This window comes from Capricornis sumatraensis, chromosome 9 (genome assembly GCF_032405125.1).
Source record: "Capricornis sumatraensis isolate serow.1 chromosome 9, serow.2, whole genome shotgun sequence".
Taxonomy (NCBI): domain Eukaryota; kingdom Metazoa; phylum Chordata; class Mammalia; order Artiodactyla; family Bovidae; genus Capricornis; species Capricornis sumatraensis.
In genome coordinates, this window is record NC_091077.1 from 15,218,455 (window position 1) to 15,232,940 (window position 14,486).

At 51.7% G+C, this 14,486-nt stretch overlaps 1 protein-coding gene across 9 annotated transcripts in view; it reads left to right on the forward strand.

The window, feature by feature from the left end:
* DNM2 (dynamin 2) overlaps positions 1-14,486 on the forward strand; it is an 88,324-nt gene that overhangs the window by 36,211 nt on the left and 37,627 nt on the right. For all 9 annotated transcript variants that reach the window (XM_068979808.1, XM_068979800.1, XM_068979805.1 and 6 more), the window contains exons 3-5: positions 6,769-6,918; positions 8,866-9,069; positions 11,702-11,800. In XM_068979808.1, the coding sequence (XP_068835909.1) occupies positions 6,769-6,918; positions 8,866-9,069; positions 11,702-11,800 (453 nt within the window). The remainder of the gene's footprint in view (positions 1-6,768; positions 6,919-8,865; positions 9,070-11,701; positions 11,801-14,486) is intronic.

The window sequence follows — 14,486 nt, forward strand, 5'->3', positions numbered from 1 at the left end:
GAACCTGTGTTCCCTGCATTGGCAAGCAGACTCTTAACCCCTGGACCACCAGGGAAGTCCTCATATTTTCTTGACGGTCTGTCTCTCCGCCTCAGCATCAGTTCTGCCAGGGCAGGGATGCCAACCTGCTTTGTCCATCACCCTTCCTCCCACCCAGCGTGGGGTCTGGCACCCAGGAGGTGCCCCATCAGCCCGGGGCTGGTGCCTAACCGTGCCCTAAGGGCTGCTGCTGTGCTTTTTCTCTGGTGGGAGAGCATCCATAACTGTGTGCGCACCTTTCCTCACCTACCCTGGCCGCAGCAGGGACCTTTCTATAAAGCCTGTAGACCCTGCAGCAGTCAGGGCGTGACCTTACGTCTTCAGGTGGAAAACAAGCTGGGAGCTGACAAGGGTCAGGATGGTAGCCTGGGGCTGTCACCTTCTGCTGCTGCTAAGTTGCTTCAGTGTCCGACTCTTTGTGACCCCATAGACTGAAGCATGCCAGGCTCCTCTGTCCATGGAATTCTCCAGGCACAAATACTGGAGTGGGTTGCCATGTGCTTCTCCAGAGGATCTTCCTGACCAGGGATCGAACTCGCGTCTCCTATTGTTTCCTGCATTGGCAGGGGGGTTCTTTACCACTAGCTTCACCTAGGAAGCTCTAAGGGCTTCTCCAGGTGTATTTGCTTTTTTTTTCCCCCACATCAACAAGCAGTTCTCCAGTTCTTAGTAGACTCTTACCAGGTGTCCTCCAGTTTAACTCAGTTCTTTTTTTCTTTTCTAAGTCTTTATTGAGTTGGTTATAGCATTGCTTCTGTTTTCTGTTTGTTTGTTTTTTTTTATGGGGAGGCATGTAGGATCTTAGCTCCCTGACTAGGGATTGAACCCGCCCAGCACTGCACCCCACCCCCGGCCCCCCTGCATTGAAAGGTGAAATCTTACCCACTGGGCCTTCAGGGAAATCCACGATTTAACTCAGCTCTGACACTCCCTCCATGGAAGCAGCATCACATCCCACAGGTTAGGGCCTCAGTCCCCCCAGACTGTCCCCTCGCCCCCACTTCCAGTGCCAGCCCCAAGTCCAGGCTGTTACCTGTGTTTCTGACCCACTGACTATAGACCAGAGGTTCCAGCGTGCCCCTCCTTGGGTTTGATCAGTTTCCTGTAGAACTCAAAACATTTTACTCCCAGAAGGGACAGAGGGAATTGCTGCATGAGGCAAGGTGTGGGGAAGGGGCAGAGATTCCTCACCCTGTCTGAGCTCATACTCTCTCTCCCTGCGCCTGCTCCCCAACTTGGAAGCTCTCTGAATGCCATCCTTTTGGGGCTTTATGGAAGACATCGGAATGGTTGATGAAATCGACCCCGTTAGTGCTTCAACCTCCAGCCCCCATCCTCTTCCTAGAGGTCAAAGGATGGGACTAAAGATTACAACCTCATTTTTCAAATTTTTATTTATTGACTGTACCACGTGGCTTGTAGGATCTTAGTTCCCTGACCAGGGATTGAACCCTTGCCCCCTGCATTGGAAACCCAGATTCCTAACTCCTGGACTGCCAGGGAAGTCCTTGTCCTGTGACACTGTGGGGAAAGTGAGATGCTCTCCACCTGGCTCTCATCTTCCTGTCGCCTCCCCAAGTAATGTGATGATGCTGGTTTGCCCTGTCCAGGCCTGAGGGGCTTTGGCTGTTTTGTTTATTTTTTAAATATTTTATGAAGTTTTAGCATACCACATTCTTAAAGATATATAGTAAATTCTTGTTTCTTATCATACATCTCTCCTAAATTTTTCTCCTTTCGTTTTCTTTTTATATCTTTGATCTTTTTTTTTTTTTGGCCATAGCACTCGGTTTGTGAGATCTTAGTTCCCAGACCAGGGATCAAACCCATGTCCCCTGCAGGGGAAGCTCAGAGTGTTAACCACTGGACCACCAGGGAAGTCCCTGTCCTGTTTCACTGTGGGGAAATTGTGGTGTTAAATTTATTTTTGAAATATTTTATCAGTTTTTAGCATCCCATGGTCTTAAAGACATACACTGAGTGCTTTTTTCTTTATCACACGTCTCCTGTCTTTTTCATCTTCACTCTGTACCCTTGACCGTCCCATACCACTTGGCTTGTGGGATCTTAGTTCCCAGACCAGGGATCAAACCCAAGCCCCCTGCAGTGGAAGCTCAGGGTCTTAACTGCTGGACCACCAGGGAAGTCCCCACTTCATGATTCTTAAGCAATGCCAGTCCCTCGAGGGCACCATCTCGAGGGGTGTGCCTGGGGGATGCCCAAGGCGGGGGATTGGGTGTTGAACACAGTGGGACCCACGTGGAGGTCACGGGGAAGGGAATGCTGTCTTAGGCTCTGGCACTTAATGCTTTGCAGCAGGCTGCTCAGTAATTAAGTTTTAAGCCGTTACTATGCACTGGGTGCCAGGGAGAGCAGAGACCGGAACTGAGTCTCTCACAGTCCCCTCTTGCAGCTCAGTCCCCTCCCGCAGCTCTGGCTTTAGGAGGGGACACAGAGCAGGTGGTGATGAGGATCACCTTGAAGGGCTGGGTGCTGGTGCTACTGGAACCCAGGTGGTCCAGGTGGGCCTCCCCGAGCAGCTTGACCTGAAGGAGACAGCGAACAAGTCCTGGGCAGAGGGCTGGACCTCCTCCTCAGAGAACAACTGCAAGTGCATTCACAGACCCCACAGGATGCAGGAGGCTGGCCCCTCAGAGTTCACAGCTCGACGGCTGGATGAGGGCTTTTCCTGCTGTATTCCAGGCCTGGCACCTGATCCCACATGCCTGGCCCTCCTGCCAGGGAAGCGCTGCAGGGCTGTGGTGGATGGGTGGCCGTTGGGGCTGTCAGAATGTTATGGCAGAGGCCAGGGACCCAAGGGACTGGCGGTCTTAACTGAGCATGAGGAAGGGAAGGTTTGAAAAGGCTGCAGCCGCTGTGGGGACAGAAGGATCACCTCTGTAGGAAGGACCAGGGATCAAGGCAGGCAGAACCCTGGCAGTGGCCAGGGTGGCACAAATTTTCTCCAGCATTCAAGCATTTACAGAGCTGTGGAGCTGCAGGCTGAGCACTCTGCCAGTTTGTTCTTTTTTAAAAAATTGTTTGGCCGCGTCACTCTGCATGTAGGACCTTAGTTCCCTGGACAGGGACTGAACCCATGTCCCCTGCATTGGAAGTGCAGTGTCTTAACTGCTGGGCTGCCAGGGACGTCCCTACCTGCATCATATCTTAACTATCCTCATGGGAAAGCTGAGGCACAGAGGGGTAGCCTGGCCAGTGTGGACACCCCCATGCTTTCTCCCCGTTCCCCCTAGACCCCACTGGGTCCAGAGCCTCCTCAGGGCATGGGGGAAGGTCTTCATTTCAGAGATGAGGTGGACACCATCTCTGCCCACCCCCTCTAGGAGGCCCCTCCTGGTATGTTGGGACTCTTGGCTGAGCTCCCCAAGCACCTGCTGTGACTTGCTTGTGCCAAGCCTATCTCCCCCATCAGACCAGGCTCCTGGCTCTGGGTTGGGCCTGTGTTGAGAAGAAGTGCACTGGGAAGACGGCAGTGACCCCACCAGAGCCTGTTCCTGTCCAGCTTCCTGGGTGTCCCACTTGGTGACTGTGGGGGCGCTGGGCCACCTCCCGGAAGCTGAGGCAGGGGCTGTGTTGCCCTTGCAGCAGCCATTTTGGTTGTAGTTGCAGAGCGCCTCCTGCGTGCTCAGAGCCCTGTGCCCCGGGACACAGAGCAACACAGATTCCGATCCCTGCCCTGTAGGTTGACCTTCTCCTGGGGATCAGAGGAAATGCACAGGCTGGCGAGGTCCACCGTATTAGAAGGTGGTGGGTACTTGGAGGATCCTAAGGAAGGGAAAGGGGAAAGAAACTGAGGAGGTTTGTCATCTTACCTGGGAGTGAGAGAAGATGAACACTTGAGAGGAAGGGACCCATACGGGTGTCCGCAGGCAGAGCGAAGAGCCAGTGCAAAGGCCCGGAGACAGGAATTCAAGGGCTTGGAGTGAGAAACCAAACAAGCCCATGTGGCTGGAGGGGCATGAATTGAGATTAGAAGTTGGGGGAGGAACCTTAGTGGGGCTCTGTGGTGTTGGTGAAGACTGGGTCTTATTGGGGTGAGGTGGGAGCTCAGGAAGATTGCAAGGAGAGGTGGCCAGGGTCTGGCTTTAAGAGAGTCAGTGCTCGGGCTGGGTGGGGAAGCCTGATTGTAGGAGCTTTCTTACCTTGGTCTGATGTGGGAGTCTGGTACATGGTCCTCAAGTGACGAGAAATCCAGGGAGAGAAGGCAGGTGGTGAGGGATGGGCCTGGCTGACTCCTGGACCTTCCACCTGGGCACAGAGGGTATGATTTCTGCTGTCCACTGACCTTGTGGGGAAGATGTCATGGTTTTCCAGTACATCTCCTGCTCATCTTTGACTTGCACAAAGGGGCTGGCAGAAGGGAAGGCTGCCAGCACCTACTGGGTCCCCTAAACAGGACCCAGGGCGACCTGGCTCTGATAGGAGAGGAGGTCCAAAATTCAGGATGGCGTGCCCGGTGGCTTGGAGTCAGGAAAGGCTCCCTGGAAGAGGCAGCAGGCAGGCAGGCCCTAGAGGAGGAGGAAGTGAGCTGCAGCAGGCCTGGCAGGGCAGAGGTTTTGCAAGGGACAGTGCCTATGTCCTAGTCTCCAACCCTGTTCCCATCCTCCATCCCCCTACACTCCTGAAAGAGGGAGGGGTATCTTGTGAATGCTGAGCCCTCGGCCTTGAGCTGGAAGAGAACTGAGGTTTGCTGTGGGGGTTGGAGGACCGTTCCATTTTTGGAGGTGGCGGCAGGAAGAGCAGCCGAGAGTAGCCGAGTATTTCCTCCTGTTCCCGTGGAGGGCTGTCCTTGGAAACTGGGTCAGCTGACGGGGGTGGGGTGGTTGCTGCCGCACCCTCCAACCACTGTCCTCAGTGCCTGCTCCCCGGTGACCAGTGTCCATATTGATCTGAGCCCACAGTCTTCCGACCCCTGCAACAGAGGTTAGACAGGTGAAGAGTCTGCCTGTAGCCTCATGATGCCCACGTGACTTGAGAGCCACTGCCTGAAGACAGATTATCCATGCTCCAAATCCCAGCTCCACTGGTGAACTTAGCCAGCTTGCTTCACCCCCCTCTGGCCTCAGTTTTCCCATCTGTGATATGGGCATCATGGAGATACTACCTGCTAAGCTGCTGATTTGTGAAGAGCAAATGGGACCACAGATGGGGCCTGGCCAGAGCAAGCAAGCGTTCGTTAGGTGACAGATGGAATGACAGACCTCCTTGTGCTCCTGACTTTCTGCTGTGTTAGGCCTCTGGGCAGAGATTCTTGACCTGCCTGGCCTTTCTCTGTTGCGGGGCTATTTCTCCATCCTTTGTTCTGATGCAGCTGTAGCTATGTCTGTGCTGAGATTTGTGTAGCCAGGTCTCCTCCTGGTGGACATGGAGGCTCTTTCCAGTTTTTTATGCTGAGAAGCAGTGCACATCCTTGCATCTCTGTCATGAACTAGCTCTTTAGGCTGTTTACCAGCCAAACTTCCTTCCTTCTTTGTAGCATCACTCGCAGGAGCCATGATCTCTGGGCCTAGAAAGTTCCCCCGCTCCAACATTTACTATGAAATTCAGACACATGGATAAGTCAGGAATTGTACAGTGAACACCCATCAACGCAGCACATGTGTCCTGTGATAAAAGGTTTTTTTCTTCCTGCTTTACTCACATCTCTGCTTTGGATTTCTCTACCTTGATGACAGTACCAGCACTATCATTAGTCTGTTTTTTAAAAAATATATATATATATATATATTGATTGTATTTATTTATTTGGCTGCATCAGGTCTTAGCTACAGCACGTGGCATCTTCATTTGGGGCACGTGGGCTCAGTTGTCCCGAGGCATGTGGGATCTTGGTTCCCCAACCAGGGATTGTACCCAAGTTCTCTGCTCTGGAAGGCGGGTTCTTAACCACTGGACCACCAAGGAAACTCCTCTAGTTACTTCTTCATTTCCCTTCATCTCAGTGTCAGTAATGGCTTTCGGTCACCTCGGGCTTAGAAGGCCTGAAGAGTCCAGAAAGCGTTTCTTCTGAGAGGGTCGTGTGTAAGGACCCCATGAACAGCCAGGAAAGAAGGCAGGACAGAGAGAAGGGCGTTGGTGAGGCCAGCTGTGGTGGGGGTGCCTTGGGGAAGGAGAATGGTGAGTCCCAGGGACACACGCCGGGATCTCGCTACCCTGGAGGGTGCTGACAGCTTAGCATCCCACCAGGGCAGCGGCTTTAAACTGTGACCCACACAAGGGAGGTTCTGTGTCATCACCCAGGACTATCTCATGTATAACACCGGAGCAAAAGCTTCATCAGTCATCCATCCCTGCGTTCCAAGGGATGCAGGTTGATAAACAATAATGGCTGGTCACCACCAGCTGTTGGATGCTGGTTTTTGTGGGGCTTTTTATTTTTGTTTCACTTGTAATATGTCATGACTTAAACCATGTAGTTCTGCAAAATGCTTCATGAGAATGTGCATTCCACAGTCAGCTTTTTTGCCACTTTTGTACCTTGTGGAGTACCCGAGGTCTGGAAGGGAGCGCGATCTGTAGGAGGGCCCCCCTCTAATACCTGTCAAGAGAATGAATCCGTTGGTCCCCAGTTTCCTGGAGGGCCTGTGACTGAGTCTTCACTTTCTCTACTTGACGAAGCTCTTTTCCCAGGAGGCCGTCTGATTCCCTCCAACCACCCACAGCACGACTGCTTCTTTCTCACTTGGAGTATCTTTCTTCCCTTTTCAGAATATGCCGAGTTTTTGCACTGCAAGTCCAGAAAGTTTACAGACTTTGAGGAAGTCCGACAGGAGATCGAAGTGGAGACTGACAGGGTCACGGGGACCAACAAAGGCATCTCCCCAGTGCCCATTAACCTGCGGATCTACTCGCCACACGGTAGGAGGCAAAGACCCCTCACTTGGGCCAGGGGAAAGCTGACAGTGGGCCAGTCACGGGTCGGGGCGGCCTCACTCGCGTGAAGAATATGCTCCTTCCTGGTTTTCCTCACAGATACACCCTCTTGATCCACATCTGATAGGAGTGTGGTACGGAGAAGTCTACCTCGGCTCCAAGAAAAACAGCACGCCAGGGAGACTGTCGGGAGTGGTGGGGCCTGGGGCGAATTAATTGCAGCACGTATATTCCTTTTAAGGGAGTAACCACAGCTTGGCTCCCCGGTAAATCTAGTCCACCCAGTGATGCCAGCCCAAGGCTGCCAGGTTTTCTGGTTCCTCAAGAGGAGGCAGAAAGCCAGATTTTTCTGCATAAGGTCCAGATTTTAAAACTGCATCACGTAAACAGAACAGGCAACCTGTAGCCACACACAGCCTTTGACTCAGCAGCATGGCCTGCTGACTTAAATGGCATTTGATGAATATTCCAGCCAACTCTTAACACCTCAGTATGGGTTCTTTGTGATTTATTTATTTTTTTGTATATGAACTTTTATTTATCTTATTTTAAAATTTTTGGCCACACCCCACAGCATGTGGGACCTTAGTTCCCAAGCCAGGGATCGAACCCGTGGCCCCTGCATTGGAGGGGTGGAGTCTTACCCACTGGACTCCCAGGGAAGTCCCTGTGATGTCTTTTAATATATTTATTTTTAAATAAATGATCCCTGTACAGGATGCGTATTCAAAAGTTTAAAAAAAGGTATATCCAGCAAAAATCTACCCTACTTTCAAAATTACAGATGGATTTCATGTTCTTCAAATGATATACAGTGCATAGGTAGGTAGTTATGAATATGTGGGTATATCACATACGTGTGTTCTGCTACTTTTACTCAAATCAGAGCTGATAGGAAAGTCACGGATGTCTCTCTTCTTGTATGAGTGCATCTCAGCATGTGTTTCTATTTTTTCAGCCTTACCACATAGCGTGTGGGCATGCGGCATCTTGATCACCTACCAGGGATCGAACCCATACCGCCTGCATTGGGAGCACAGAGTCTCAGCCACCAGGATAGTCACCAGGATAGTCCTGAGCCACCAGGATAGTCCCTCAGAGTGTGTTTCTTACCAGAGAATCTTCTTTTTTGCTTTTAATAATTCCTTGATATTGACTGAATCGATGTGCTCATGACGCGTGTGCAAAGTTATTTAACCTTTGAGAGCAATTCCAATCTACACATGCAAGTATCCAGATTTAAAATTGTATCACTGAGAATAATTATAAATGGAGCATAACCTTTAAAGATTGTGAATCACTGTATTATATGCCTGAAACTCATACAGTATTGTACTTTAGCAATACTTCAGTAAGAAAAAAATACAGTGATTTCCTTTCACTTTTCACTTTCATGCATCGGAGAAGGAAATGGCAACCCACTCCACTGTTCTTGCCTGGAGAATCCCAGGGATGGGGGAGCCTGGTGGGCTGCCGTCTATAGGGTCACACAGAGTCGGACACGACTGAAGCGACTTAGCAGCAGCAGCAGCAGCAGCAGCAGCAGCAGCAGCAGCATAGTGACTTCATTAAAATAAAAACAAACTGGGACTTCCCTAATGGTCCAGTGGCTAAGACTCCGAGCTCCCAGTGCAGCAGTCCCAGGTTCGATCCCTGGTCAGGGTACCAGATCCCACATGCTGCAACTGAGACCCAATGCAGTCAAATAAATATTTAAAAACAAAACAAAACTGTCTCACTGAAATAGAGTACAGAGAGCGTGTCCATAGGATGGGACCCTAGGCAGGTCAAAAGGTGGGATCCAGTTGAAACACAGGAATAATCCTGAGGCCTGACGCCCAGCACCGGGGGAAGCAGGCCAGGTCTCTCCAGGGCTGTGTGTGCCTCCTCCGCTCCTGGCTCTTGACGGCCTCTCTCTGATTTCCCCTGTAGTGTTGAACCTGACCCTCATCGACCTCCCAGGCATCACCAAGGTGCCCGTGGGGGACCAGCCCCAGGATATCGAGTACCAGATCAAGGACATGATCTTGCAGTTCATCAGCCGGGAAAGCAGCCTCATCCTTGCCGTCACCCCTGCCAACATGGACCTGGCCAACTCGGATGCCCTCAAGCTGGCCAAGGAGGTCGATCCTCAAGGTACCTGCCAAGCCCCATGGCAGCAGCTCCCCCTTTCCCACACTTCTCAGCATCTCGACTTGCCCCACATTCTCAACTCTGCATCACTGGTGATCTCTTTGACCCACAGTTTCTCCTAGAAAAGGCCTGGGACACCGCATTTCCCATGAGGGCCAGCTGTTCTAGAAGGGTGTCCACTGGGAGGCCAGTGTGTGGCAGGGAGCATTCCCCCTTGGCAAGTTGGTCCTTGCTTTGCCTGCGCAGAGAGCTAGTGTGGGGAGTTGGGTGTGGGAGGAATGCAGGCCTCTTTGGGCACAGATGGGACTCCCGATCCCACTTCGAGAAGTTATTCTTCCCCCCTGAGGCTTGGTCCCTCCAGTTGAAAGAAGCGCTGCAGTCCTGAGTTAGAGAGCTGCCGAGAGGACCGAGGGTCTCCGCATCAGTGCTCGGGCTGGTGGGGCAGGTGAAAGGAGGACGAGTTAGTGAAGCCAGTGGGGCAGTAGGGAGTGGTGGAGACTTGGGCATCTCCGGGGCATCTCTGGCTCCGGGCATTCGTTCAGTAAACGTCAGTTAAGCCCTGGCTGTGTGCCGGGATCTGTTCCGGCCTTGGGGACCCTGCAGGGGACAGTTGACAGGGAGCTGCCACCAGTGGGAGCGACAGACTCCAACAAGGAAATACCCGTGTGGGATGACTTCAGGCAGCGGCAAGCACGGGGAGCAAACGGAGCCCATTCAGAGAGGCCGGGGTGCCCAGGACACAGTGGGAAGGCCGGTGTGGCCGGAGCAGAGTGAGCCAACGGACAAGGTGGGGAGGCTGCTGGGAGCGGCTGGGCCAGTCTTTGGGCTTTGGTTCTTTGGGCTGCGGTGGGGAGTTGGATGTATTCTGACAGTGGTGGGGGGTTAGCAGAGTCTGACACACACACAAGTACGTTTTCCAAATTGTCTGCCGACTGCTTGAATCCCGCAGCATTCTGGAAGCAGTTAGGGACCTCCACCCGTGAGGAGCTGGGGGAGATAGGCTCTGTGGCCTCATGGTCCCCAGTGCAGTCAGTTGAAGGTGGCTCCTTTCTTGTCCTGGACCGTGAGCTCCTCGAAGCTCAGGGCTCTGCCAGCTCTGCCCCCAAGGTCATTAAGGCTCACTTTCCTGGGAGGGTACCCCATGCCCATAGCCCCCCAGGCCTTCCTGTCTGCCGAGTCCAATACCAGGTCATGAATGTGACTATGTCCTGATCAGGACAGAGGCTGATCAGGCAGCGAGGAAGTAGGGGTGAAAATGGTTAAGCATCATTTGTGAACTTGTTGCTGACCTTCTTCCGGAAAAAAAGTAGCTGTCTCACTTTGAAAGTATTCGTGATGGTTACCCCTAAATGTCACCATTGTGAAACATCAGACCCTGAACTGTGACAGCTCCTCTCCGCCTGCAGATGCTGGTGGCTCCGCTTGGCAAACATTCTTTCAGGGTTTGTTCTTCCACGTCAAAGTGTTAGTCACTCAGTCGTGTCCAACTCTTTGCCATCCCATGGACTGTAGCCCGCCAGGGTCCTCTGTCCGTGGGATTCTCCAGGCAAGAATACTGGAGTGGGTTGCCATTCCCTTCTCCAGGGGATCTTCCCTACCCAGGAATCGAAGCTGGGTCTCCTGCATTGCAGGTGGGTTCTTTACTGTCTGAGTCACTGGGGAAGCCCCATAAACTCACGTGTTAAAAAATGGGATGAAAAAAAAAGGGATGACCTTCCTTTGTTTTCCCGTTGTGTGACTGTGTTTGCCTGTTACCACAGGGACACAGGTTGGTAGCCATCCATCGGGCAGCCTGCTGCTTCCTTTTTTTTGTTCTTGAACATTTGGGTTTCTGATCTTTGACCTCCCCTCCCCCAATCACATCCCTCTACCTCGGGCTGCGTCTCCCCTTCCAACCCCGCACAAGCTTTGTGGGTGTTTGCAGTGGTGGTTCCTTTGACCTCCGAAAAGGTGATGCCAGCTCATGGTCTCATAGCAGAATGTGGGCAGGTGAGCACACCAGGGCACCTGCTTAATGCCTACTTTAGCACCCCCCGCCAGAGATCTCCCTGGGTTTCCCTCTGTCCCCTGCACGTCTCTCTCTCACACACACACACACACACACACACACACACGGCCAACACAGAGGGGGCCCTCAGGCACCAGTGGGGGACAGTTGACTGGCAGGGTTCCCTCGATTCAGGGCAGTTTGGGACAGTTTGGGATGAGGAGGAATGCCATAGGATGGTGCCCACAGTGTCATTCTGGCCATTCAGATGAGAGGTAACCCTGGAAACAGTTGTCTCAGGTTGGCGTGTTACGTTGGAACTCTGCATGCCACTCAGAAAGTATACCATGGAGATACTGACCCTGGGTTCGTGTTTGGTAAGGTTGCCCCAGATTCTGCAGCAGCAAGACTGGTTGTACCCATGACCGACGATGGCCAGCGTTGGTTGATTGAACACGCGCCCTGTGCCAGGTTTATTGTCTCGACACGCCCCTGAGATTGGTGTGTTACTGCCTTCATTTGACATGAGGGGAACTAGGGTCTAAGCAGGTCACACGGTCTGGAGGTAGGGACCCAGCTGGACTCCGGGTGGCCCAGGTCGCCTGAGCTCCTTCCTCATGGTGCCCTCTGACCTCTGTGCTCTTTCAGGCCTGCGGACCATCGGCGTCATCACCAAACTCGACCTGATGGATGAAGGCACGGATGCCAGGGACGTCCTGGAGAACAAGCTACTCCCCTTGAGGAGAGGTGCGGGGGCAGGGGGTTGACCAGGATGCGTGGGCTTGAGCCACAGGAGAGCTGGGGCGCCTCTGCTTTGGGAAAACGACTCGTTTTGGTTGTTATCTTTCCTGAAACCTCAGCAAATGCTCACAAATGCATTCACCATCCCACTTTCCCACTGCCCAGAGGAAACTGCTTCTCAGTCCCATTGTAGACCCTTCTTTTTCTCTGCCCAAGTGAACACACATATATTTTTCTTTTTTTTTTTTAAAGATATTATTTTTTGGCCGTGCTGGGTCTTCACTGCTGCATGTGGGCTTTCTCTAATTGTAGCGACAAGTGGGGGTACTCTTCATTGCAGTGCACAGGCGCTGGGGTGCACAGGCTTCAGTAGTTGTGTGATGTGGGCTTAGCTGCTCCATGGCCTTTGGGGTCTTCCTGGACCAGGGGGTCGAGCCCGAGTCACCTGCATTGGCAGGCGGATTCTTAACCATTGCACCGCCAGGGAAGCCCTAGCTTTTTCTTCTGATGTGTGTACATTCTTTTTTCATTTATATGGTGAACAACTACTCATTTGGGGAACAAAAAGAAGTGTCCAGGAGAAGAAAACTGAAATCACCCATCACTCAGCTTCTCCCCATAGTTACTACTCTGGCTCTCCTTCCTAAGAGTTCCCGAGGGTTTGTAATTTTTCTTTTTTTAGACTTTTTTTTCTGGACAGGGACCATTTTTTAAGGCTTTACTGAATTTGTTACAATATTTCTTCTTCCTCTTCTTTTTTTTCCTGTTCTGGAATTTTGGTCGGGAGGCATGTGGAATTTTAGCTCCCTGACCAGGGATCAAACCTACATCCCCTGTGTTGGAAGGCAGAATCTTAACCACTGGACGGTGGGGAAGTCCCTGTACCTTTTAATGTTCAGTACTTGTTGTCAAGCATTTTCTCACGTGGAGAGAAAAATGTGAGGCGTTCCCCTAGACCAGCCTTGTTGCTCATCACACACAACTAATCGTCACTATCCCAAATATCCTCTCCTGTTGTTCGTCCCTTCCTGGGGGATTATGAAGCAAATCCAGGCACCCTGTCATTTGGCACATGAACACCTACATTTCTGTTCCAACGACTCCCCCTCCAGCCACTTGATCTGTGCACCTCACTCAGGATCTGGCCAAGTATAGTTCCTTGCAAACCAGTAATTAGATCTAGACAGAGGCTGATCAGTCTCGTGTTTAGTGGAGTTTCAGATTTTTTTTAAAATTTTATTTATTTATTCTGTTTTACTTATTTTGGGCTATGCTGGGTCTTCCTTGCTGCACAGGCTTTTCTCTACTTGAGGCGAGCGGGCCTACTCTCCAGCTGGGATGCTCGGCCTTCTGATTGCTTCTCAATGGCTTCTCTTGTTACAGAGCACAGGCTGTAGGCGCGCAGGCTTCGGTAGTCATGGCCTAGTGGCCCCGAGGCATGTAGAATCCTCCCCGACCGGGGATCGAACCTGTGTCCCCTGCTTTGCAAGGTGGATTCTTAACCACTAGACCACCAGGGAAGTCCCTGGATCCTTCTTTTTTAAGTTAACAAAAGGAACCACAAAACAAGCCAGACACCATCTCTGCCTCTTGCTCTTTGCCCTTCACAGTAGTCTGGGTTCGCACCTTGCTGCTCCTGATCCTCCATGTGACCATGTGGGCAAGGGACCCCTCCTTGGCCTACCTCGCTTCCCTCATCTGTAGGGTGGACTTGATGATAGCTCCAAAGAGGACGAGAAACCGTCAGGTCTGCACGAGACTTGGCAGGATAGTTGGCCAAGGATAGCTTGGAGGATAGCTGTGCCCCTCCTCTCCAAAGAAACATCAGTCCTCACTAAGAGAAGGGGGTACAGATATGTGTGTTTATCACTTCTGACCTTTCACCACCTAGGCCCAGTTCACCTTTCCAATTTTCATCATATGGACAACAATACACACATCTGCTGACTGAGCGCCTCCCACGTGTTGGCCACCAGGCTAAGTTTCCTGCTTCCCACGACACCCATTCGTGCACCTGGGCAGTGGGGTACCTTGGGTCCACACTTGGGGTTCCTGGCTGCTTGAATCCCCCTTCCGTCGTCCTCTTCCAACTCCTTTATGTCCAAATATTGTAGATCCTCTTTTCAAAGTAGTTTTCTTATGCTAATGGTTTTTTGTGTTTAAAAAAAATTGCTGAATGGTACCTTAAACTGTCGTTTCGGAAGCTGGCTCCCAACCCCCTCCTGTATAAGCCCCACTTCTCTTACACTTACAATTAACTGTTGCTTATGTTCTGTTCAGACAGTTTTAAGACAAATACAGTAATTTTGAAAAAATACCCATTCAAGTACTTCCAGTGTTACGTGGAAATCTATGAATCCCTAGCGAGTTTATTTTGGTGGCCACCAGACGTTGTTTCTTTGCCAACCATTGTTGTTGTTCAGTCACTAAGTTGTGTCCGACACTTTGTGACCCCCTGGACTGTAGCATACCAGGCTCCCCTGTTCTCCACTGTTTCCCAGAGCTTGCTCAGATCACGTCCATCGAGTTGGTGATGCCATCCAGCCATCTCATCCTCTGTCACCCCATTCTCCTGCCCTCAGTCTTTCCCAGCATCAGGGTCTTTTCCAGTGAGTCGGCTCCTCACATCAGGTGGCCAGAGTATTGGAGCTTGAGCTTGAGCTTCAACATTAGTCCTTCAAATGGATATTCA